This window comes from Oncorhynchus clarkii, unplaced genomic scaffold (assembly GCF_045791955.1).
Source record: "Oncorhynchus clarkii lewisi isolate Uvic-CL-2024 unplaced genomic scaffold, UVic_Ocla_1.0 unplaced_contig_4742_pilon_pilon, whole genome shotgun sequence".
NCBI lineage: Eukaryota > Metazoa > Chordata > Actinopteri > Salmoniformes > Salmonidae > Oncorhynchus > Oncorhynchus clarkii.
In genome coordinates, this window is record NW_027259483.1 from 4,569 (window position 1) to 30,287 (window position 25,719).

The window sequence follows — 25,719 nt, forward strand, 5'->3', positions numbered from 1 at the left end:
TGTTTATAATGTAGGTTAAGGAGCAGCCTCGTCTCATAGACTCCATGTAACATAGAAAGTATAATCCGGGACTCTCAAAACAAAATGATATGTTACATTATGGTTCCATAAGACAGACGGTTACTTAATAAATGGAATTTGGTGGTGCTGTACTGTAACAGCAAGCTGAGCCAGTTGAAAGTATTGTCGCCAGGGACATATTGTTGGTGACTGTGTGTTCCTGAAGTGCTGTGGCCCTGTGTGCTCCTTCATTAGTTTTGTGTTTTTTATTCATTTATTTCTGGTACCCTCCTACATGAGAGGCATGAGGCCTGTGTGGCGTTGCACTGTTAAAATCATCCCAGTGTGGAGATGAAACACCTGTGTGTTGCAAAGCCACATGCTCTGTCCTCTCTGCTCTACCTAGGTGTTTTAATGTGGGTAATACAGAGATAATACTAATACTGAGAGAACCACTGCTCTACCTAGGTGTTTTAATGTGGGTAATACAAAGATAATACTAACACCGAGAGAACCACTGCTCTACCTAGGGTAATACAGAGATACTAATACCGAGAGAACCACTGTTCTATCTAGGTGTTTTAATGTGGGAAACACAGAGATAATACTAATACCGAGAGAACCACTGTTCTATCTAGGTGTTCTAATGTGGATAATACAGAGATAATACTAATACTGAGAGAACCACTGCTCTACCTAGGTGTTTTAATGTGGGTGAAACAGAGATAATACTAATACAGAGATAACCACTGCTCTACCTAGGTGTTTTTATGTTGGTAATACTAATACAGATAACCACTGTCCTACCTAGTGTTTTAATGTGACTCATACAGAGATAACCATTGGACATGCATTTCCCATTATGCCTTTGTGTTTACCACTTCAGATCCTTAAATTGTAGTTTAAAGCATATACAGGGCATTATACAAGACCCCTTGACTTTTTCCACATATTGTTACGTTACAGGCTTATACAACAATTTATTAAATGCATTTTTTACCCCTCATCAATATACACACAATGACAAAGCGAAAAAAGTTATTTATAAATTTGTCAATTTATAAAAATGAATACCTTATTTGCATAAATATTCAGACTGTAACGCTCAATGAGTGAATGGGTGTGGAGTCAGGCGCAGAGAGCAAAGGATGTGGGAAAAAACACGCTTTAATGTCCAAAATCAAAGGAACAAAATAGTTATACCCAACACAGGAGTAACTATAAAAACAAGATAGTACCCTTAGGTAAAATACCAGGACAGAGAGAAAACCCAACAAAACACGAACACCTCTCACAAATACAGAAGAACAAGCCCGCACAAACAGAAGCGGGCTAAACAAACTTAAATAACCCCACCCTAACAACCTAACAATGAACAGGTGAAACCAATTAGACAAAACCAAACGAACACGGGACAAAGGATCGGTGGCAGCTAGTAGACCGGCGACGACGACTGCCGAGCGCCACCCGAACAAGAAGGGGAGCCACCTTCGGTAATATTCGTGACACAGACCCTTTCCTCTGAGACTCAAAATTCAGCTCAAGTGCATCCTGTTTCCATTGATCATCCTTGAGATGTTTCTACAACTTGATTGGAGTCCACCTGTGGCAAAATCAAATGCATGGACATGATTGGAAAAGGATCAGACCTGTCTTTTTAAGGTCCCACAGTTGACAGTGCAAGTCAGAGCAAAAACCAAGCAACGAGGTCAAATACATTTTCCATCGAGCTCCGAGGCAGATTTGTGGTGAGGCACAGATCTGGGGAAGAGTACCAAAACATTTCTCAATTCTCTGGTGGCTGGGCTCCCTGCTTGTGCCTTCAAACTCCTGCCCTACATTGGGCCAAACCTTTTAAGGGCTCTTGAGTGGTGCAGCAGTCTAAGGCACCTCATCTCAGTGCAAGAGACATCACTACAGTCCCTGGTTCGAATCCTAGCTGAATCACATCTGGTCATGATTGGGAGTCCCATAGGGAAGCGCACAATTGGCCCAGCATCGGTGGGGATTGGCTGGGGTAGGCCTTCCTTGTAAATAAGAATTTGCCAGGATTTGCCAGTAGACTGTCAACTTGATTCATGATGATGACTGCTAGCTCAGATGTTGAAAGTAGGATGTTGACATGATCAGTCCAATCAAAGCGACTGTAGATACATGATTTGAAGTTATTCTATCTGTGGACAATGACCTTAAGCCTTCTTGGATGGGCACTTCTAATGTAACTCTATGGCAGCACCCAAGGGGCTTGAATTTTCCATTTCAACCCTTAGACTTGGCAATGACGTATTGTCCCCATGAATGACAGAACACTGAGCCGATTACGGCGCAAAGCTCCCTATTTTCTGCGGGCTTGCCACACCTCCACAGAAGGCTGAAGACCTGCATTTTGGAGCTGCCTTACTCAAGAAAACAAAAAAAGAGTCCATGTTTTATCGCTATAACTGTGGGGCTCAAAACAGGTGGCTCACCTGCCCTGAATGATGGGTCTCCACTGAACTTCTCTAGAACACTGCAGTCCATCTGGGTGTTTAACCTTCCCAAGTTCCCCCATGTCACCCTGCTCCTCCGTACATTCCACTGGCTTCCAGTCGAAGCTCATATCCACTACAAGACAATGGTGCTTAATTACGGTGCAGCAAGAGGAACTGCCCCATCTCTACCTTCAGGCTCAAACCCTGTATCCCAACCCGAGCACTCAGTTCTGCCACCTCTGGTCTCATGGCCGTCCCACTGCTACAGGAGGTCAAGCTCCCTCTCAGCCCAGTCAAAGCACTTCTCTGTCCTGGCACCCCAATGGTGGCACCAGCTTCCTTCTGATGCTAGGAGAGCAGAGTCCCTGCCCATCTGCCCGAAAAGGTCTTTAAAGAGTATCCCCCCCAAATAATACTACTACTACTACTAATAATAATAAGTGACACTGGCTAATTGAGGAGAAATGTATTTACTGTGACATGTGGTTGTCTCACCTGGCTATCTTAAGATGAATCTACTTAATGTGCTGGTGACATCACAGGGTCAGAGAGAACTCCTGACTGTAGTCATACAAAAACACTCCAGGCACTCAGCCAATAAGAACCATTCATACTGTCAGATCTAATATGAAGAACTGAATACAACCATAAGAACCATTCATACTGTCAGATCTAATATGAACAACTGAATACTAAAGAGAAGAAGAGGTTGACCAGTACATATTCATGTAACTTTATTTTTCATTGGCAGATCAATAAAGTTTTCAATGCAGTTTTCCAAACACATTCATGATCAGTAACTAAAATAACTCATCTAGTTTTACAGACAATTAATAAACACATGTATTCATTTCATAAACTGTGTATCATTAAATAAAGTTTTAAAACAACCCCCCCCCCCCCCCCCCCCCCCCAAACTAGTGGTGAAAAGTGATCATCACACCATCTCTATCTGATACATGTTAGGGGCGGAAGGTAGCCTAGTGGTTAGAGCGTTGGGTCAGTAACCAAAAGGTTGCTTGATCGAATCCCTGAGCTGAAAAGGTAAAAATCTGTTGTTCTGCCTCTGAACAAGGTAGTTAACCCACTGTTCCTAGGCCATCATTGTAAATAAGAATTTGTTCTTAACTGACTTGCCTAGTTAAATAAAGGTTTAATAAAAAAGTGTCTACTAGCTCCTTCACACAGAATACTGCAGAGGGACAACCTGGTCTCAGAGCAAAACGTATTATATATGACAAAAACATCCATTCCACTCCATTTGTATGTTAGGTTACATTACATTGGCCTACCAATAAAAACTGAACTAAAATATCAACTAAACATGTAAAGTGTTGGTTTCATGAGCTGAAATGCAATGTTCCATATGCACAAAAAGCTAATTTCTCTCAAATGTTGTGCACAACCTTGTTTATATCCTTGTTAGTGAGCATTTCAGCCTTTGTCAAGATAATCCATCCACCTAACAGGTGTGGCATATCAAGATGCTGATAAAACAGCAATATCATTACACAGGTGCACCTTGTGCTGGGGGACAAAAAAAAGGACACACAATGTCACAGATGTCTCAAGTTTAGGGAACGTGCACAATAGACATAGAAATACTTATTTTCCACCATAATTTGCAAATAAATTCATTAAAAATCCTACAATGTGATTTTCTAGAAAAAAAATTCTAATTTTGTCTGTCATAGTTGAAGTGTACCTATGATGAAAATTACAGGCCTCTCTCATCTTTTTAAGTGGGAGAACTTGCACAATTGGTGGCTGACTAAATACCTTTTTGCCCCATTGTATATGTGTTTTTAAGTGGGAATGTTTAGAGAAGCTAGTTCCACAGTCAGAGCAGTAATATGGCTTCTCGCCTGCGTGTGTTCTCTGATTAACTTTTAGCTCAGTTGATGTTTTGAAGCATTTTCCACAGTCAGAGCAGACGTAAGGCAGTGGGTATAAGTCTCTCCGGTGTGTATAAGTTGGTGTGTTTTTAAGGTGCCCAGATGAGAGAAACTCGCCCCACAGTCAGAGCAGAAGAAAGGCTTCTCTCCTGTGAGAGTCCTCTGATGAACTTTGAGCTGAGTTGATGTTTTAAAACCTTTAACACAGTCAGGGCAGAAGAAAGGCTTCTCTCCTGAGTGTGTTCTCTGGTGAACTTTTAGCTCATTTGATGTTTTAAAACATTTCCCACAGTCAGAGCAGTAATAAGGCTTCTCTCCTGTGTGTGTTCTCTGATGAACTTTTAGATGATTTGATATTGTGAAGCATTTTCCACAGTCAGGGCAGAAGAAAGGCTTCTCTCCTGTGTGTGTTCTCTGGTGAACTTTTAGCTCATTTGATGTTTTAAAACATTTCCCACAGTCAGAGCAGTAATAAGGCTTCTCTCCTGTGTGTGTTCTCTGATGAACTTTTAGATGAGTTGATGTTGTGAAGCATTTTCCACAGTCAGAGCAGAAGAAAGGCTTATCTCCTGTGTGTGTTCTCTGGTGAACTTTTAGGTCATATAATGTTTTAAAACGTTTTCCACAGTCAGAGCAGGAGTATGGCTTCTCCCCTGTGTGTATACGTTCATGTGTTTTTAAGTGGGAAAATGTAGAGAAACGAGTTCCACAGTCAGGGCAGAAGAAAGGCTTCTCTCCTGTGTGAGTTCTCTGATGAACTTTTAGATGAGTTGATGTTGTGAAGCATTTTCCACAGTCAGAGCAGACGTAAGGCTTATCTCCTGTGTGTGTTCTCTGGTGAACTTTTAGGTCATATAATGTTTTAAAACGTTTTCCACAGTCAGAGCAGGAGTATGGCTTCTCCCCTGTATGTAGACGTTCATGTGATTTTAAGTGGGAAAGTTGAGAGAAACGAGTTCCACAGTCAGGGCAGGAGTAAGGCTTCTCTCCTGTGTGTGTTTTTAGGTGTATTTTTAGCTTTGATAGAAATGGGAAAATCTTTTCACAATGTGGGCAGTGATGAGACTTCTTAGCTCTCTGATCTTCCTGCTGATGCTCTCTGGATGTAGAGAATGTCTCAACGTGGTATCCTGTGTGAACATCAGAAGAACCAGTCAGTTGGTGTGATATACATGTTAATCAAATGTATTTTATGAAGCCCTTTTTACATCAGTAGTTGTCACAAAGTGCTTAACCTGTCTGGTTCAAATCCCATAATGAAAAATTCCTCAAACATACAAGTATTTCACACCATTTTAAAGATAAACTTCTTGTAAATCCAGCCACAGTGTAAAATTTCAAATAGGCTTTACGGCGAAAGCACACCAAACGATTATGTTAGGTCAGCACCTAGTCACAGAAAACCAAACGCCATTTTCCAGCCAAGGAGAGGTCTCATAAAAGTCAGAAATAGCGATTCAATTAATCACTAACCTTTGATGATCTTCATCAGATGGCACTCACAGGACTTCATGTTACACAATAAATGTGTGTTTTGTTCGATAAAGTTAATATTTATGTCCAAAAACCTCATTTGAAATTGGTGTGTTGTGTTCAGAAATGCATTGTCTCAAACAAGCATCCGGTGAAAGTGCATAGAGCCACATCAGAAATACTCATCATAAACATTGATAAATGAGACAAGTGTTAAACATACGAATACAGATAAACTTCTCCTTAATGCAACCGCTGTGTCAGATTTCAAAACGGCTTTACGGCGAAAGCACACTTTGCGATTATGTTAGTTCAGCGACTGGAAACAGAAACCCATACAGCCATTTTCCAACCAAGGAGAGCTTCACAAAAGTCAGAAATAGCATTAAAATTAATCACTTACCTTTGATGATCTTCATCTGGTGGCACTCCCAGGTCTCCATGTTAGACAATAAATGTTTGTTTTGTTCGATAAAGTTCATCTTTATGTCCAAATACCTCCATTTTGTTGGTGCGTTTAGTTCAGAAATCCAAAGGCAATAAGCACTCTCGAAAAGTCATATAGTACAATAAAAGATGGTAGAAACATGTCAAACGATGTTTAAAATTAATCTTCAGGTTGCTTTTGTCATAAATAATCAATAATATTTCAACCGGACAAAAGCTTCGTCAATGGAAAAAGGTAAACAAGAAATGCGCGCTCTCGATCACTTGCCTGGCTCATATGGATGGAAATTTCCACTGTCCCCTCATTGAAAGCGGTGTATCTCCCTCATTTTTCAGAGTAAAAGCCTGAAACAATGCCTAAAGACTGGTCACATGTTGAGGAAGCCATAGAGATCTGAAACAATGCCTAAAGACTGGTCACATGTTGAGGAAGACTGGGTCTTTGTATGGTGGATAGGCTTTCAATGGAAAAACAGCCTTTCAAAATAATAGTACTTCCTGGTTGGATTTTCCTCGGGTTTTCGCCTGCCATATCAGTTCTGTTATACTCGGACATTATTTTAACATTATTTTAACAGTGTTTTCTATCCAAATCGACTAATTATATGCATATCCTAGCTTATGGGCCCAAGTAGCAGGCAGTTTAATTTGGGCACGCTTTTCATCCAAAATTCCAAATGCTGCCCCCTACCCCAGTGAAGTTAACTTCTTTGGGGTAGGGGGCAGTATTGGGTAGCTTGGATGAAAAACGTGCCCAAATTAAGCTGCCTGCTACTCAGCTGAAAAATCTAGAATATGCATATAAATAGAACATTTGGATAGAAAACAATCTGACGTTTCTAAAACTGTTTGAATGATGTCTGTGAGTATAACAGAACTCATATGGCAGGCAAAATCCTGAGAAAAATCCTACCAGGAAGTGGGAAATCTGAGGTTTGTAGTTATTCAACTCAGCTCCTATTGAAGATACCGTGTGATGTTAGTTATTTTTCACTTCCCAAGGCTTCCACTAGATGTCAACAGTATTTAGAACCTGGCAGTGTGCCTGGTGTGCCTGGTCTGGCAGTGTGCCACAGCCTCGGTCTGGCGCGCTCACGTGAAAGGTAGCTACGTTCCACTTCATTTGTAGAGACAAAGGAATTGTCCGGTTAGAACATTAATGAAGATTTATGTTAAAAACGCCCTAAAGATTGATTCTAAACATCGTTTGACATGTTGCTATGGACTGAAAGTGGATATTTATCATGTTATTCTGACATCTCTCGACTCCAACATGGCGGAAATTTGTTTGGCTTGATTTTGTTGTCTGAGCGCCGTACTCAGTTTTTTTGAAATCGGACACAGCGGTTTCATTAAGGAGAAGTGTATCTATAATTCCGTGCATAATTATTGTATTTTCATCAACATTTATTATGAGCATTTCTGTAATTGATGTGGCTTTCTGCAAAAATCTCTGCATGTTTTGGAACTACTGAACGTAACGCTCTATGTAAACTCAGATTTTTGGATATAAATATGAACTTTACCGAACAAAACATACATGTATTGTGTAACATGATGTCCTAGGAGTGTCTTCTGATGAAGATCATCAAAGGTAGGTGATTCATTTTATCGATATTTCTGCTTTTTGTGACTCCACTCTTTGGTTGGAAATGGCTGAACGCTTTCTGTGACTTGGCTCTGACCTAACATAACGATATGTTCTGCTTTCACCAAAAAGCGTTTTTGAAATCGGACACTGTGGTTGGATTAACGAGAATTTTATCTTTAAAATGGTGTAAAATACTTGTATGTTTGAGGAATATTAATTATGGGATTTCTGTTGTTTTGAATTTGGCGCCCTGCAGTTTTTACTGGCAGTTGAAAGGTGGGACGCTCGCGTCCCAAACGGTCCCAGAGAGGTTAACAGAAACCCAGCCTAAAATCCCCAAGGAGCAAGCAATGCAGATGTAGAAGCACAGTGGCCACAAAAAAACTCCCTAGAAAGCAGGAACCTAGGAAGAAACCGAGAGAGGACCCAGGCTCAGAGTGGTGACCAGTCCTCTTCTGGCCATACCGGGTGACAGGTAGCCTAGTGGTTAGAGCAACCGAAAGGTTGCAAGATCGAATCCCCGAGCTGACAAGGTAAAAATCTGTCGTTCTGCCCCTGAACAAGGCAATTAACCCAATGTTCCTAGGCCATCATTGAAAATAAGAATTTGTTCTTAACTGACTTGCCTATGTCCAAACGCTAGCAGGACACCTACGACAACATCCGGTGAAATTGCAGAGCGCGAAATTCAAAATACAAAAATCGGAATATTAAACATTCATGAAAATATAAGTGTTTTACATAATTTAAATGCTTCTTGTTAATCCAACTGCGTTGTCAGATTTGAAAAAGGCTTTACGGAGAAAGCATACCATGCGATTATCTGAGGACAGCTCCCCACGTCAAAATACTTTTTCAACCAGCACAGGCGTCACAAAATCACAGACAGCAATTAAATAAATCACTTACCTTTGAAGATCTTCCTCTGATTGCAATCCCAAGGGTCCCAGCTACACAATGAATGGTCGTTTTGTTCGATAATATCCTTCATTATATCCCAAAACTATCAGTTTAGATGGCGCGCTTGATTCAGTAGGTCACTCGTTCAACATGCACACAAACTAATCCTTAAGGTTACCAGTAAAGATCGTCCAAAAAAGTAAAACGAAGTTTCCAATTAATCCTCAGGTATTCTAATATGTAAATAAACAATAATATTTAAGATGGAGAATAGTGTGTTCAATAGCAAAGATAAATAACGAAGAGCGCACTCTCGTTGATGCGTGCAACATGACTACTTTTCTAATGGGGGACATCTTGGAAAAACTACAATTACTCATTTTTCAAAAAACAAGCATGAAACACTTTCTAAAGACTGTTGACATCTAGTGGAAGCCAAAGGAACTGCAATCTGGGTCCTATCAATTTGAATATCCCATAGGCAAGAATTTAAAAAATCTTTGACCTCAATAAATAAAAATTCCGGATGGATTTTACTCAAGGTTTTCGCCTGTCATATCAGTTCTGTTATACCCACAGACATTATTTTTACAGTTTTAGAAACTTCAGAGTGTTTTCTATCCAATGCTATATATATATAGCATTGGATAGTATATGCATATCCTAGCTTCTGGGCAGTTTACTTTGGGCACGTCAGTCATCGGAAATTCCGGACAACAACCAGTAAGCTAAGAAAGTTAAATAAAGGTTAATTTTTTTTATTTTTTAAATACACTACCATTAGTGATGAAATAAATGAATAAATTCTAAAGTTACAAATGTCCATGTTTGCACTGTTCTGTGAAGGGAGTAGTACACAGAACTGCACGAGATCTTCAGTTTCTTGGAAATTTCTCACATGGAATAGCCTTCATTTCAGAAGAAAGGTCGTTGTTTCTGGCCATTTTGAGCCTGTAATCGAACCGACAAATGACCCAGATACTCAACTAGTCTAAGGACCGTTTTATTGCTTCTTTTATCAGCACCACAGTTTTCAGCTGTGCTAACATAATTGCAAAAGGGTTTTGTAATGATCAATTAGCCCTTTAAAATTATCAACTTTGATTAGCTAACACAACATGCCATTGGATCACAGGAGTGATGGTTGCTGATAATGGGCCTCTGTACACCTATGTAGATATTCCATTTTAAAAAATCATCAGTTTCCAGCTACAAGTCATTTACAACATTAACAACGTCTACACTGTATTAATGGTCAATTTGATGTGATTTTAATGGACAAAAAAAAACAATTTTCTTTCAAAAACAAGGACATTTCTAAGTGACCCTAAACTTTTCAACGGTAGTGTATGTATTAATTTCAGTAGACTGTATGGGAAGGGGAATCAAACTATTCTAAAACTGGGTAGGTGTCAAAAACTAATAAGAGGCAAAAGTGGTGAAAATGATGAGCGATATCATCCTCCACTCAACATCACAAGGGTTAGTAACTACACAGACTAATTTCAGAGAACTTTAAAACACTGGCAGTTTGTCTACTTCACTTCTTAAGTCTACACTCTGAACACTCCAGATAGACCAGTGAATAAAACAAATGCTGACAATACTGGTGTCATCCATACAAGTCTCAGTAGCATGAAATAACATCTACACTGCATTCAAAAAGTAAATAGACCCCTTGATTTTTTTTCCACGTCTTGTTACATTACAGCCTTATTCTAAAATTGATTAAATCGTTTTTTTCCCTTCATATCAATCTACAAACAATACCCCATAATGACATCGCAATACCCCAAAATGACATCACAATACCCCACAATGACATCACAATACCCCAAAATGACATCGCAATACCCCCATAATGGCATCACAATACCCCATAACGACATCACAATACCCCATAATGACATCGCAATACCCCAAAATGACATCGCAATACCCCAAAATGACATCGCAATACCCCATAATGGCATCACAATACCCCAAAATGACAAGGGCAAAAACAGTTTTTTTAGAAATAACTGAAATATTACATTTACATAAGTATTCAGACCCTTTATACAATAGTTAGTTGAAGCACCTCTGGCAGCAATTACAGCCTTGAGTCTTGTTGGGTATGAAGCTACAAGCTTGGCATACTTGTATTTGGGGAGTTTCTCCCATTCTTCTCTGCAGAAGCTCTCAAGCTCTGTCAGGTTGGATGGGGATCGTCTCTGCAAAGCTATTTTCAGGTCTCTCCAGAGATCGGGTTCAAGTCCGGGTTCTGGCTGGGCCACTCAATGACATTCAGAGACTTGTACCGAAGCCACTTCCACGTTGTCTTGGCTGTGTGCTTCGGGTCGTTGTCCTGTTGGAAGGTGAATCTTCACCCTAGTCTGAGGTCCCGAGTGCTCTCAAGTTGGTTTTCATAAAGGATCTCTCTATACTTTGCTATGTTCATCTGTCCCGTGATCCTGACTAGTCACCCAGTCCCTGCCGCTGAAAAATATCCCCACAGCATGCTGCTACCACAACTATGCTTCACTGTAGGGATGGTGCCAGGTTTTCTCCAGACATGACGCTTGGCATTCAGGCCAAAGAGTTCAATCTTGGTTTCATCAGACCAGAGAATCTTGTTTCTCATGGTCAGAGTCCTTTAGGTGCCTTTTGGCAAATTCCAAGCGGACTGTCATGTGCCTTTTACGGAGGAGTGGCTTCCGTCTGGACACTCTACCATAAAGGCATGATTAGTGGAGTCCTGCAGAGAATGTTGTCCTTCTGGAAGATTCTCTCGTCTCCATAGAGGAACTCTGGAGCTCTGACAGAGAAGAACCATCGGGTTCTTGGCCACCTCCCTGACCAAGGCCCTTATCCCCCGATTGCTCGGTTTGTCCGGGTGGCCAGCTCTAGGAAGAGTCTTGGTGGTTCCAAACTTCTTCCATTGAAGAATAATGGAGGCCTCTGTGTTCTTTCGACCTTTAATGCTGCAGAAATGGTTTGGTACCGGTCTCCAGATCTGTGCCGACACAATCCTGTCACGGAGCTCTACAGACAAATCCTTCCACCTCATGACTTGGTTTTAACTCTGACATGCAGTGTCAAATGTGGGACCTGACATAGACAGGTGTGTGCCTGTCCAAATCATGTCCAATCAATTGAATTTACCACAGGTGGACTCCAAGTTGTAGAAACATCTCAAGGATCATCTCATAGCAAAAGGTCTGAAAAGTTATGTAAATAAGCAATTTTAAAAAAAAATTTATTACATTTGCAAGAATTTCTAAAAACCTGTTTTGGCTTTGTTATTATGGGGTATTGTGATGTCATTATGGGGTATTGTGATGTCATTATGGGATATTGTGATGTCATTATGGGGTATTGTGTGTAGATTGACGAGGAAAAACATAGAAGAAGGCTGTAACGTACCATAATGGGAGAAATGGGAAGGGGTCTGACAGTGCCCTCGGAAAGTATTCAGACCCCTTGACTTTTTCCACATTGTTATGTTACAGCCTAATTCTATAATTAAATAAAAATATATCCTCAGCAATCTACACACAATACCCCATAATGACAAAGTGAAAACAGGTTTAGGCATTTTTGAAAATGTATTAAAAAATTTAAAACTTAAAACAAGAGACTCAAAATTGAGTTCAGATGCTTCCTTGAGATGTTTCTACAACTTGATATATACAAAATATTAAATATCCACTACTGTTCAAACGTCTGGGGTCACGTAGAAATGTCCTTGTTTTGAAAGAAAAGCACATTGATTGTCCATTAAAATAACATCAAATTGATCAGAAATACAGTGTAGACATTGTTATTGTTGTAAATGACTATTGTAGCTGGAAACGGCAGATATTTTATGGAATATCTACATAGGCGAACAGAGGCCCATTATCAGCAACCATCACTCCTGTGATCCAATGGCATGTTGTGTTAGCTAATCCAAGTTGATCATTTTAAAAGGCTAATTCATCATTAGAAAACCCTTTTGAGGGCCTCCCGGGTGGCGCAGTGGTTAAGGGCTGCGCACAATTGGCAACGCACAATTGGCCTAGCGGATATCCTCATTGCGCACCAGCGACTCCTGTGGCGGACCGGGCGCAGTGCACGCTAACCAAGGTTGCACAGTGTTTCCTCCGACACATTGGTGCGGCTGGCTTCCGGGTTATATGCGCGCTGTGTTAAGAAGCAGTGTGGCTTGGTTGGGTTGTGTGTCGGAGGACGCATGACGTTCAACCTTCGTCTCTGTCGCTGAAAACTGTGGTTCTGACTAAAGAAGCAATAAAACTGTCCTTTACAACTCTGCCTAGAAGGTCAGCATCCCGGAGTCGCCTCTTCGCTGTTGACGTTGAGACTGGTGTTAAGTGACCCCAAACTTTTGAATTGAGCTCAGGTGCATCCTGTTTCCATTGATCATCCTTGAGATGAAATATAAAATATTAAATATATATGTATCAGATATAAATCATCAGGATGTGGTAGTCTACTGGTTATGTTCAACACTTCTCCAATCGTTGTTGAGATCTGATATTCTGTGCAGCAAACAAATCATAATTCAATATTGACAGTGATGATGCCATGGCCTATTTTGAAATGAGGTATACCTAACTTGGTGATTGAGGGTATTAAACATTTTCAACGTTCTTGAGACAATGTGTGGGCAAAGGCAGGAGTTACAAGTTTAAATAGTTTTTGCTTCGCTGTGAAGTCTTGAGTTGTTCAGGGATGTGTGATGTCAGAATTACAGAATTAAACCTAGCAATAGACTGGTCATAACTTATGGAAGTCTAATATACGAAGATAACTTATAGATAGAAACAGCTCTTACCATGACTAACAGATGTCCCAATCTTCTCCTCCTCTTCTTCATCTTTAATGTTGACATTCAGCTCCAGTGTTTGACTGCAGTCTTCCAGCTTCACTGATGCCATCTCTGGATCCTGCAGTGCAAACTGGGCTCCACTGTCACAATCAGGACCCAGTGACTGTAGGTTTGGACTCAGTGTGGAAGGAGAGAAGCGGGCTGTGTTTGTCCTCACTGTTGATGTTACTGGCCTCAGACTTAATCGGTCTGTAGTAATAAAGACAAACGGACACAAAAGTTATTTTCTTGACAGTTCTGGCACGTCATTCTGTAAAAATATTTTCTATTTTTTCTTGATCAATTATCTAATTTCAGTAGATCGGGTAGCTAATCCCTGACAAAATATTAATTCACATCAGACACAAAGTACACATTTTAAATTGCACAACATAAGTGCACTTAATCTATCGTAGACTTCCTAAATCCCACATAAATCCCTATTAACTTCTACCACACCCTCCCCTTCCCCAAAAACCCTCCCACACCCCCCAATAAACTTTATCAAGAGAACCCTTTCTGCGTTTGTAAACATTGGGGTTTATATCATGCTGAGACAATCCACCCCCAGGTTATCCAGCTTATCAAAAACCATACCGACAGTAACATCTGTTACCCCCAACAACTCTGATGCAGTTTACAAGATAACTTTCAACCTGGTATTTCTGCTTTACACAATCCAAGTTGTTGATAAGCTTACCAATGAAAGCTATGAAGTACATTTTATTCACAACTAAAGTATCCTTTGTAACAGCACATTTATGGGCACAAGATTTCTGAACAGGCCTCGAAACCATGTCAGGACTATTAGAAAGACCAGTTCTAACAGTAGGTCCTCTTACTACAGGACCAGCCATGGTAGCTCCATCAGTCTGACAGTAGGTCCTCTTACTACGGGACCAGCCATGGAAGCTCCATCAGTCTGACAGTAGGTCCTCTTACTACGGGACATGCCATGGAAGCTCCATCAGTCTGCACTGTAGTTCCACCAGTCTGTCTTACAGCCTCTGCATATGATACCTCATGACAGATTCTATATCTCTGAGCATCTCTCTGCACCTGGCATCCACCAAATGCTGCTCTTTGTCCTCCACACAATTGCAACACTTAACTGTCACATTGCTCCAACATTTACTGTAATCATGTTCCCCAACACACTTGGCACATCTTTTCACTCAACAGCTACATGTCCCATTCTTTGGCATTTAAAAACACTGATGATTCACTGTTGCTGCTCCAGTTTCAACTGTTCTGCCTGCTGTCATGGAACCCTGACCGGTTCACAGGATGAGCTAACTGTCCCAGACATGCAGTTTTCAACTCTCTAGAGACAGCAGGAGCGGTAGAGAAACTCTCAATGATCGGCTATGAAAAGCCAACTGACATTTACTCCTGAGGTGCTGACCTGTTGCACCCTCGACAACCACCATTATTATTTGACCCTGCTGGTCATCTATGAACATCTCCACCCAGCACAGCCAGAAGAGGACTGGCCACCCCTCATAGCCTGGTTCCTCTCAAGGTTTCTTCCTAGGTTCTGGCCTTTCTAGGGAGTTTTTCCTAGCCACTGTGCTTCTTCACCTGCATTGCTTGCTGTTTGGGGTTTTAGGCTGCGTTTCTGTACAGCACTTTGTGTTATCAGCTGATGTAAGAAGGGCTTTATAAATACATTTGATTGGTTGATTGATGAGGCTGGGTCAAATTCTCTGACATTGAAGCTAAGGAATCCTATTCTGTACTTTTCCAGACAAAACCTTCTAACATCTCAACAGCACTGATAAGCTTTCACTTCTTTAACCCTCTTTCCTACTGATCAACCTTTAGGCTTCAACCACTCTGTCCCCCTTCACATGGTCTTTAACAATATCATCCATGGACATAGATATTGGGACCTCAGAGATTATTACTCCCTTCAATTTAGCATCAGCTCCAGGGTCATGGCTTCTGAGCTTCGTCCCATTATGATTTTCCAATTGAAGAATCTTCCCTTGCTGAACCTGACCAGCACAAGATATTAACAATCTACCACTTTCAATGTTTTATTTCACCTTTACTTAACCAGGTAGGCTAGTTCAGAACAAGTTCTCATTTATACGGCTGCATCCCAGTTTAACTTCACCTCTTTTTATGGCCTTGGTTAATCAGGGTGTGAATGAGGCCCTGTAGTCTCCTCAAACACCATCCCAACTTTCCACTCTAACACATTATTACTCTAGCTCCCTACCTTGGGCCTCTAGTTACTATACTACATGCACCCCTGCTTCCAGTATCATTATCTCTGTTCTTCCTATGTCTTCCCACTACAGAACATTCACATACTAGGCCCTCATCCTCCCGCTCCATATCATCAGAACTGTCCCCCACATTGATCGCATTCCAGCACAGCTGTTGCTTCTCAAACTCTCCATTTCCATTGTTTCAGGGGTGTCAAACTCATTCTATTGAGGGCCAATTCTCATCAGGTTTTCCTTTCAATTAAAACCTAGACAATCAGATGAGGGGAGTTCCTTTCTAAATAGTGACCTTAATTCATTAATCAAGTACAGGTGTGGAGCGAAAACACCCAGACACTTGGTCCTCCATGGAATGAGTTTGATACGTGCTCCGATTCATCTGCATTAATCGACGCCATTCCATGCAGTTGGCCTCTCTCTCCAAATGGTGAAGGATAACTTCAGCTAGCTTCCCTCTATTTTGACACTTCATCACACAGCCTCATGTCGCCATTTCACCACGAGCAAACTCCTAGAAAGACGACCGAAACCGTTGAAGCCGCCATTTGACTTGCCTCGTCCGAATCATCCTGATCTCGCGAGCTTACATTGACGAAACAGTGTATGTAAACTCGCGAGAACAGGATGGTTCGGACGAGGCTATTTACCAGCTCATAAACATTTTACACAAAACCAAGAACATGTAAAAACGAACTTAAATAAATGGAATCTTTATGAAATGACTTTGACGAAATTATGTACATACACTAAGACAAACCCAAAGTCTATGTGACTTGTAAAATCGTTTTTAATCACGTTCTTCACTCACTCGGTTCGACTCCAAAATAACACATACAATTAACACCATTACCAGGCGTGAAACGGATTTGTTACCTAGCATGTTATATATTCTTTCGACATTAGAAAGTTAAACATGCTATTACATACCTACAATGATACATTTTAAACGGACATAACAACACAGTTCTGTCGTTTCTACCCGGAACTTCCTGTTCCAAACTACGAAATGTGCATCAGCGTCATCTTGTTCTCTGGTGTACTGACATATGCACAACTATAACGTGTCTGCCACCACCTACTGTAAGGTTAGTAAACTGTAGAAAAAGATACACGTCCAATGTTGAAAAGGGGAGGGGGAACAACGACATCAAAACCAAATACACAAATATATCAATAAAAACTTCCCACTCGTTCAGTCACAGTCCGATTCAAATCACATCCCTACACAGTCTCATGGGCCTCGTAGGGAGGAACATCTTCAGTCAGTATTCCCTGCAATTAGTGGTGTAAAGTACTTAAGTACAAATATTTAAATGCCACATCAGTACTTTTGGGTGTCAGGGAAAATGTATGGAGTTTTGGGAGTATCTGTACTTTACTTTTGATATTTTTGACAACTTCCCCTTTTACTTCACTACATTCCTAAAGAAAATAATGTACTTTCAACTCCATACATTTTCCCTGACACCCAAAAGTACTCGTTAGATTTTGAATGATTAGCAGGACAGGAAAATTGTTCAATTTGGGCATGCCTACTGCATCTGATCTGTCGCACTCACTAAACACAAATGCTTTGTTAGTAAATTATGGGTGTGATCTTAAATTCAATCTGGAGTGCCAGAGTGCGCTTGGTCGTTCGTAAATTCAGAGCGTTGTCAGACTGTCAGTTCGTATCGCTCTCGGAGCGTTCAGAGACACACTGGACGCTCTGGCGGAGGAGGAGGGTTGATTCAAGCGTTCTGACCTCACAACGGCAGTCAAGCATCCAAGATAACTGGTTAGCTACTTTCAGTACAAATGAGAGAACTCTGACCATTTTACTCGCCTTAGCAGAGCTGGTTAGGCTGTGTTCATGTTATCCAGAGCATTGGTGACTTTAACTGTGCTACACGCAACAATTTAATTATGCTTTTTTTTCCCGACGTTTACTGACACCGGCCGTATTCAAGGGGTGTTGAGCGTTCCTTTTTCATCAATTATTCTGCCCTCTAGCACTCAGACGAGAGTGGTCTGAAATCGGAGTATATAGCCAGAGCGAATTTAGGAACGCAGACTATGTCTGAGTGTTGGAGTGTGCCCCTTACAGGTTAGGATAATTAAAGTGGCAATTTAGGTGAATTACCGTGGTAGGTTAGGAGACTGAGGTTAAGGTTAGGAAAAAGGTTAGGGTTAGCTACAATGTAACAGATATCAACAACAGTTGTCCCAATGCAAAAGAAACGGCCACGGACCAATGGGGAGCATCAATTGGTTTAAAGTAGATATCATGAAACACCCGATATCAGAGAACGCCCCTAATTGCGGTCTGCAATTACACCTCTTTTGGATCAAGGGGCCAGGCTTCCAGTCTGTAAGCATGCTTTCCACTGTGCTCAGAGGGCATTTTCGGTACTGTAGTTCAGCTGAAGCACGGCCCCATTCCCATTGACGGCCCCATAGCGAAGTCAATTTCTTTTTTAAACAAGACAAATTAATCATCAAATTTGGAAACAAAACATCCATTGAATTATTCAAGTAATTGCCTTAGTCAGATTTTTTTCCCATCACTCACAGCAAAGGTTAACCATTTTAGATTCATGATGTGAGGTGGGTGAGATTATGCCACATGCAGATGCTGAAGGGAAAACACACCTCTTGATCTGTGTGTTTATAATGTAGGTTAAGGAGCAGCCTCGTCTCATAGACTAGATGTAACATAGAAAGTATAATCCGGGACTCTCAAAACAAAATGATATGTTACATTATGTTTCCATAAGACAGATGGTTACTTAATACATGGAATTTGGTGGTGCTGTACTGTAACAGCGATCTGAGCCAGTTGAAAGTATTGACAACAGTGACATATTGTTGGTGACTGTGTGCTCCTTCATTAGTTTTGTGTTTTTTATTATTTTACTTCTGGTACCCTCCTACCTGAGAGGCATGAGGCCTGTGTGGAGTTGCACTGTTAAAATCATCCCAGTGTGGAGATGAAACACCTGTGGGTTGCTCTGTCCACTCTGCTCTACCTAGGTGTTTTAATGTTGGTAATAGAGATAATACTAATACAGAGATAACCACTGCTCTAATAGGTGTTGTAATGTTGGTAATACTAATACAGAGATAATATTAATAGAGATAACTACTACTCTACCTAGGTGATTTAATGCAGATAATACTAATACAAAGATAAGCATTGGACATGCATTTTCCATTATGCCATTGTCTTTACCATATAGATCCATACATTTGTAGTTTGAAGCATATACAGGGCATTATACAGTGGGGCAAAAAACGTATTTAGTCAGCCACCAATTGTGCAAGTTCTCCCACTTAAAAAGTTGAGAGAGGCCTGTAATTTATCATAGGTACACTTCAACTATGACAGACAAAATGAGAAAAAAAATCCAGAAAATCACATTGTCGGATTTTTAATGAATTTATTTGCAAATTATGGTGGAAAATAAGTATTTGGTCACCTACAAACAAGCAAGATTTCTGGCTCTCTCAGACCTGTAACTTCTTCATTAAGAGGCTCCTCTGTCCTCCACCTGTATTAATGGCACCTGTTTGAACTTCTTATCAGTCGTCCAGGTTAGGGAGGGCTTGGCCGGTAGGGATTTCCTTGTCTCATCGCGCACCAGCGACTCCTGTGGAGTCCAAGGTTGCCAGGTGCACGGTGTTTCCTCCGGCACATTGGTGAGGCTGGCTTCCGGGTTGGATGGCGCTGTGTTAAGAAGCAGTGCGGCTTGGTTGGGTTGTGTATCGGAGGACGCATGACTTTCAACCTTCGTCTCTCCCGAGCCCGCACGGGAGTTGTAGCGATGAGACAAGATAGTAGCTACTAAACAATTGGACACCACGAAATTGGGTAAAAATATATATATATATATAATACAAAAAAAATTGTAAAAAAGGATTTGCCAGTAGATTGTCAACTTGATTCATGATGATGACTGCTAGCTCAGATGTTGAAAGTACGATGTTGACATGATCAGTCCAATCAAAGCAACTGTAGATATCACATGATTTTATGTTATTTTATCTGTGGACAATGACCTTGAGCCTTCTTGGATGGGCACTTCTAATGTAACTCTATGGCAGCATCCAAGGGGCTTGAATTTTCAAGTTCTACCCTTAGACTTGGCAGTGACGTCTTGTCCCCATGAATGACAGGACACTGAGCCAATCACGGCGCAAAGCTCAGTATTTTCTGCTGGCTTGCCCCACCTCCACAGAAAGCACTGAGCTGGCTGAAACACCTGCATTTTGCAGCTGCCTTACTCAAGAAAACAAAAAAAAGAGACCATGTCTGTATGCGGCTTTAATAACAACAGCAGAGTCCCGGTCCATCTGCCCGAAAAGGTCTGAGATCCTACGTCTTTAAAGAGTATCCCCCCAAAAAAAATACAAGTAATATTAATAATGTGACACTTGTCCTACTTACACTGACTAATTGAGGAGAAATGTGTTAACTGTGATATGTGGTTGTCTCACATGGCTATCTTAAGATGAATGTACTTAATGTGCTGGTGACATCACAGGGTCAGAGAGAACTCCTGACTGTATTATGTATTACAAAAACATCCGTGCCACTCCATTTAGTATGTTAGGTTACATTACAATACCAATATAAACTGAACTGAAATATAAACTAAACATGTAAAGTGTTGGTTTCATGAGCTGAAATAAAACATTCCAGTAATGTTCCATGTACAGAAAAAGCTACTTTCTCTCATATGTTGTGACCAACTTTGTTACTATCCCTGTTCGTGAGCATTTCAGCCTTTGTCAAGATAATTCATCCACCTGACAGGTGTGGCATATCAAGATGTTGATAAAACAGCATTATCATTACACAAGTGCACCTTGTGCTGGGGGACAATAAAAGGCCACACAACACAATGTCACATATATCTCAAGTTCAGGGAATGTGCAATTGCATGATGACTGCAGGAGAGAATTCAATATGTATATCTCTACCATAAGCCACCTCTAACGTCCTTTTAGAGAATTTGGCAGTACATCCAACCGGCCTCACAACTACAGATCACATGTAACCACGGCAGCCCAGGGCCTCTTCACCTGCAGGATTGTCTGGGAGGGGGCTGAGTAGTATTTCTGTCTGTAATCAAGACCTTTTGTGGGGAAAAAGTCATGCTGATTGAATGGTCCTGGCTCCCAAGTGGGCCTATGCCCTCCCAAGTCCCACCCATGGCGGAGCCCCTGCCCAGTCATGTGAAATCCATAGATTATGGCCTCTTATTTAAAATGACTGATTTCCTTATACGAACTATACATCTTTGAAATTGTTGTGTTTAAATTGTTCAGTATAATACGACTTGTAGGACGTATCGTATGTTACGAATTACAATTCTTACGTTATTTTACGCATTGCTATTCATACAATATGTTACGAACTTGTAATATGTATGATATGTTACGAATTCCAATTTGTTGTTGCTAATGTTAGCTAGGTTAGGGGTGAGGGGTTAAATGGTTTTAGGGGAAAGGTTAGCTAACATACTAAGTAGTTGCATGCTAAGCTAACATGCTAGGTAATAGCTAAAAAGTAGTAAGTAGTTGCAAAGTTGCTGATTAGCTAAAATGCTACAGTCCTCCTTGATGAGATTCTAAACACAGCAGCCTTTGGCTAGAAGTTTGAGTTACACGCCCACCCTTCCACAGAGCAGGAGTAAGACTTCTCTCCTGTGTGACTACATTGGTGTGTTAAGTTGCTATGGTGAGAGAAACTCACCCAAAAGTCAGAGCAGACGTAAGCAGGCTTCTCTCATGCGTGTGTTCTCTGATGAACTATTAGCTTGGTGGCTGTTTTGAAGCATTTAACACAAACAGAGCAAGAGTATGGCTTCTCTCCTTTATGTATATGTTGGTGTGTGTTTAAGGTATCCAGTCAAGAGAAACTCACCCCACAGTCAGAACAGGAGTAAGGCTTTTCTCCTGTACGTGTTCTCCGATGAACTTTTAGCTTAGTTGATGTTGTGAAGCATTTTCCACAGTCAGAGCAGGAGTATGGCTTCTCCCCTGTATGTATACGTTCATGTGATTTTAAGTTGGAAAGTTGCGAGAAACTAGTTCCACAGTCAGAGCAGGAATAAGGCTTCTCTCCCGTGTGTGTTCTTTGATGAACTTTTAGCTCATTTGATGTTTTAAAACATTTTCCACAGTCAGAGCAGGAATAAGGCTTCGCTCCTGTGTGTATACGTTGGTGTGATTTTAAGGTGCCCATCTGAGAGAAACTCGCCCCACAGTCAGAGCAGAAGAAAGGCTTCTGTCCTGTATGTATACGTTCATGTGATTTTAAGTTGGAAAGTTGCGAGAAACTAGTTCCACAGTCAGAGCAGGAATAAGGCTTCTCTCCTGTGTGTGTTCTCTGGTGAACTTTTAGCTCAGTTGATGTTTTAAAACGTTTTCCACAATCAGAGCAGTAATAAGGCTTCTCTCCTGTGTGTGTTCTCTGGTGAACTTTTAGCTCATTTGATGTTTTAAAACGTTTTCCACAATCAGAGCAGTAATAAGGCTTCTCTCCTGTGTGTGTTCTCTGGTGAACTTTTAGCTCATTTGATGTTTTAAAACATTTTCCACAGTCAGAGCAGGAATAAGGCTTATCTTCTGTGTGTGTTCTCTGGTGAACTTTTAGCTCATTTGATGTTTTAAAACGTTTTCCACAATCAGAGCAGTAATAAGGCTTCTCTTCTGTGTGTGTTCTCTGATGAACTTTTAGCTCATATAATGTTTTAAAACATTTCCCACAGTCAGAGCAGGAGTATGGCTTCTCCCCTGTATGTAGACGTTCATGTGATTTTAAGTGGGAAAGCTGAGAGAAACTAGTTCCACAGTCAGGGCAGAAGAAAGGCTTCTCTCCTGTGTGTGTTGTCTGATGAACTTTTAGCTCATTTGATGTTTTAAAACATTTTCCACAGTCAGAGCTGGAATAAGGCTTCGCTCCTGTGTGTATACGTTGGTGTGATTTTAAGGTGCCCATCTGAGAGAAACTCGCCCCACAGTCAGAGCAGAAGAAAGGCTTCTCTCCTGTATGTATACGTTCATGTGATTTTAAGTTGGAAAGTTGCGAGAAACTAGTTCCACAGTCAGAACAGACGTAAGGCTTCTCTCCTGTGTGTGTTCTCTGGTGAACTTTTAGCTCAGTTGATGTTTTAAAACGTTTTCCACAATCAGAGCAGACGTAAGGCTTCTCTCCTGTATGTATACGTTGGTGTGATTTTAAGATGGAAAATTTAGAGAACCTAGTTCCACACTCAGAGCAGGAATAAGGCTTCGCTCCTGTGTGTATACTTTGGTGTGATTTTAAGTTGGAAAGTTGCGAGAAACTGGTTCCACAGTCAGAGCAGACGTAAGGCTTCGCTCCTGTGTGTATACGTTGGTGTGTTTTTAAGGTGCCCAGCTGAGAGAAACTCGCCCCACAGTCAGAGCAGACGTAAGGCTTCTCTCCTGTGTGTGTTCTCTGGTGAACTTTTAGCTCATTTGATGTTTTAAAACTTTTTCCACAATCAGAGCAGTAATAAGGCTTCTCTCCTGTGTGTGTTCTCTGATGAACCTTTAGCTCATTTGATGTTTTAAAACATTTCCCACAGTCAGAGCAGGAGTATGGCTTCTCCCCTGTATGTATACGTTCATGTGATTTTAAGTGGTAAAGCTGAGAGAAACTAGTTCCACAGTCAGGGCAGAAGAAAGGCTTCTCTCCTGTGTGTGTTGTCTGATGAACTTTTAGCTCATTTGATGTTTTAAAACATTTTCCACAGTCAGAGCAAGAGTAAGGCTTCTCTCCTGTGTGTATTTTTAGGTGTATTTTTAGCTTTGATAGAAATGGGAAAATCTCTTCACAATGTGGGCAGTGATGAGACCTCTTAGCTCTCTGATCTTCCTGCTGTTGCTCTCTGGATGTGGAGAATGTCTCAACATGGTATCCTGTGTGAACATCAGAAAAAACAGTCAGTTGGTGTGATATACATGTTATTCAAATGTATTTTATGAAGCCCTTTTTACATCAGTAGTTGTCACAAAGTGCTTAACCTGTCTGGTTCAAATTCCACAATTAAAATTATTTTACACCATTTTAAAGACAAACTTCTTATAAATCCAGCCACAGTGTTCGATTTCAAATAGGCTTTACGGCGAAAGCACACCAAACGATTATGTTGGGTCAGCACCTAGTCACAGAAAACCATACAGTCATTTTCCAGCCAAGGAGAGGTCTCATAAAAGTCAGAAGTAGCGATTAAATTAATCACTAACCTTTGATGATCTTCATCAGATGGCACTCACAGTACTTCATGTTACACAATAAATGTGTGTTTTGTTCGATAAAGTTAATCTTTATGTCCAAAAACCCCATTTGAAATTGGTGTGTTGTGTTCAGAAATGCATTGTCTCAAACAAACATCCGGTGAAAGTGCATAGAGCCACATCAGAAATACTCATCATAAACATTGATAAAAGATACAAGTGTTAAACATACGAATACAGATAAACTTCCCCTTAATGCAACCGCTGTGTCAGATTTCAAAAAGGCTTTACGGCAATTATGTTAGATCAGCGACTAGACACAGAAACCCATACAGCCATTTTCCAACCAAGGAGAGCTTCACAAAAGTCAGAAATAGCATTAAAATTAATCACTTACCTTTGATGATCTTCATCTGGTGGCACTCCCAGGTCTCCATGTTAGACAACAAATGTTTGTTTTCTTCGATAAAGTTCATCTTTATGTCCAAATACCTCCGTTTTGTTGGTGCGTTTAGTTCAGAAATCCAAAGGCACAAAGCGCACTCTCGAAAAGTCATAAAGTACAATAAAAGATGGTAGAAACATGTCAAACGATGTTTAAAATCAATCTTCAGGTTGCTTTTGTCATAAATAATCAATAATATTTCAACCGGACGAAAGCTTTGTCAATGGAAAAAGGTAAACAAGAAATGCACGCTCTAGATCATGTGTCTGGCTCATATGGATGGAAATGTCCACTGTCCTCTCATTGAAAGCGGTGTATCTCCCTCATTTTTCAGAGTAAAAGCCTGAAACAATGCCTAAAGACTGGTCACATGTTGAGGAAGCCATAGAGATCTGAAACAATGCCTAAAGACTGGTCACATGTTTTTACTCTGACATGCAGTGTCAAATGTGGGACCTGACATAGACAGGTGTGTGCCTGTCCAAATCATGTCCAATCAATTGAATTTACCACAAGTGGACTCCAAGTTGTAGAAACATCTCAAGGATCATCTCATAGCAAAGGGTCTGAAAACTTAGGTAAATAAGCAATTATTCTTTTTTAAAATTACATTTGCAAGAATTTCTAAAAACCTGTTTTGGCTTTGTCATTATGGGGTATTGTGATGTCATTATGGGATATTGTGATGTCATTATGGGATATTGTGATGTCATTATGGGGTATTGTGTGTAGATTGACGAGGAAAAACATGGAATCAATTTTAGAAAAAGGCTGTAACGTACCAAAATGGGAGAAATGGGAAGGGGTCTGACAGTGCCCTCGGAAAGTATTCAGACCCCTTGACTTTTTCCACATTTTCTTATGTTACAGCCTTATTCTATAATTAAATTGAGACTGGTTGACGTTGAGACTGGTGTTAAGTGACCCCAAACTTCTGAAATGAACTCAGGTGCATCCTGTTTCCATTGATCATCCTTGAGATGTTCATACAAATTGATTTATAAAATATTAAAAATATATGTATCAGATATAAATCATCAGGATGTGGTAGTCTACTGGTTATGTTCAACACTTCTCCAATCGTTGTTGAGATCTGATATTCTGTGCAGCAAACAAATCATAATTCAATATTGACAGTGATGATGCCATGGCCTATTTTGAAATGAG

General features: G+C 40.6%; 1 protein-coding gene and 1 pseudogene across 1 annotated transcript; both read right to left on the minus strand.

Annotated features, from left to right (window-relative positions):
• Positions 1-3,188: 3,188 nt before the first annotated feature.
• LOC139400234 (zinc finger protein 180-like) lies at positions 3,189-16,848 on the minus strand. The gene is made up of 3 exons (XM_071145219.1): positions 16,788-16,848; positions 13,594-13,836; positions 3,189-5,496 (listed from the first exon to the last, which is right to left on the minus strand). Exons 2-3 carry the CDS (start codon positions 13,694-13,696, stop codon positions 4,361-4,363), a joined length of 1,239 nt encoding a protein of 412 aa, XP_071001320.1. The 5' UTR covers positions 13,697-13,836; positions 16,788-16,848; the 3' UTR covers positions 3,189-4,360.
• Positions 16,849-20,434: 3,586 nt separating this feature from the next.
• On the minus strand, positions 20,435-24,156 carry LOC139400233 (zinc finger protein 585A-like; annotated as a pseudogene).
• Positions 24,157-25,719: the final 1,563 nt, after the last annotated feature.

Coding starts and splice junctions, on each gene's coding strand:
- LOC139400234 (XM_071145219.1), bottom strand. CDS start 13,696: ATGGCATCAGTGAAGCTGGAAGACTGCAGTCAAACACTGGAGCTGAAT. Junction 5,497..13,593: donor TGGGACATCTGTTAGTCATG/GTAAGAGCTGTT, acceptor ATGTTCACACAG/GATACCACGTTGAGACATTC.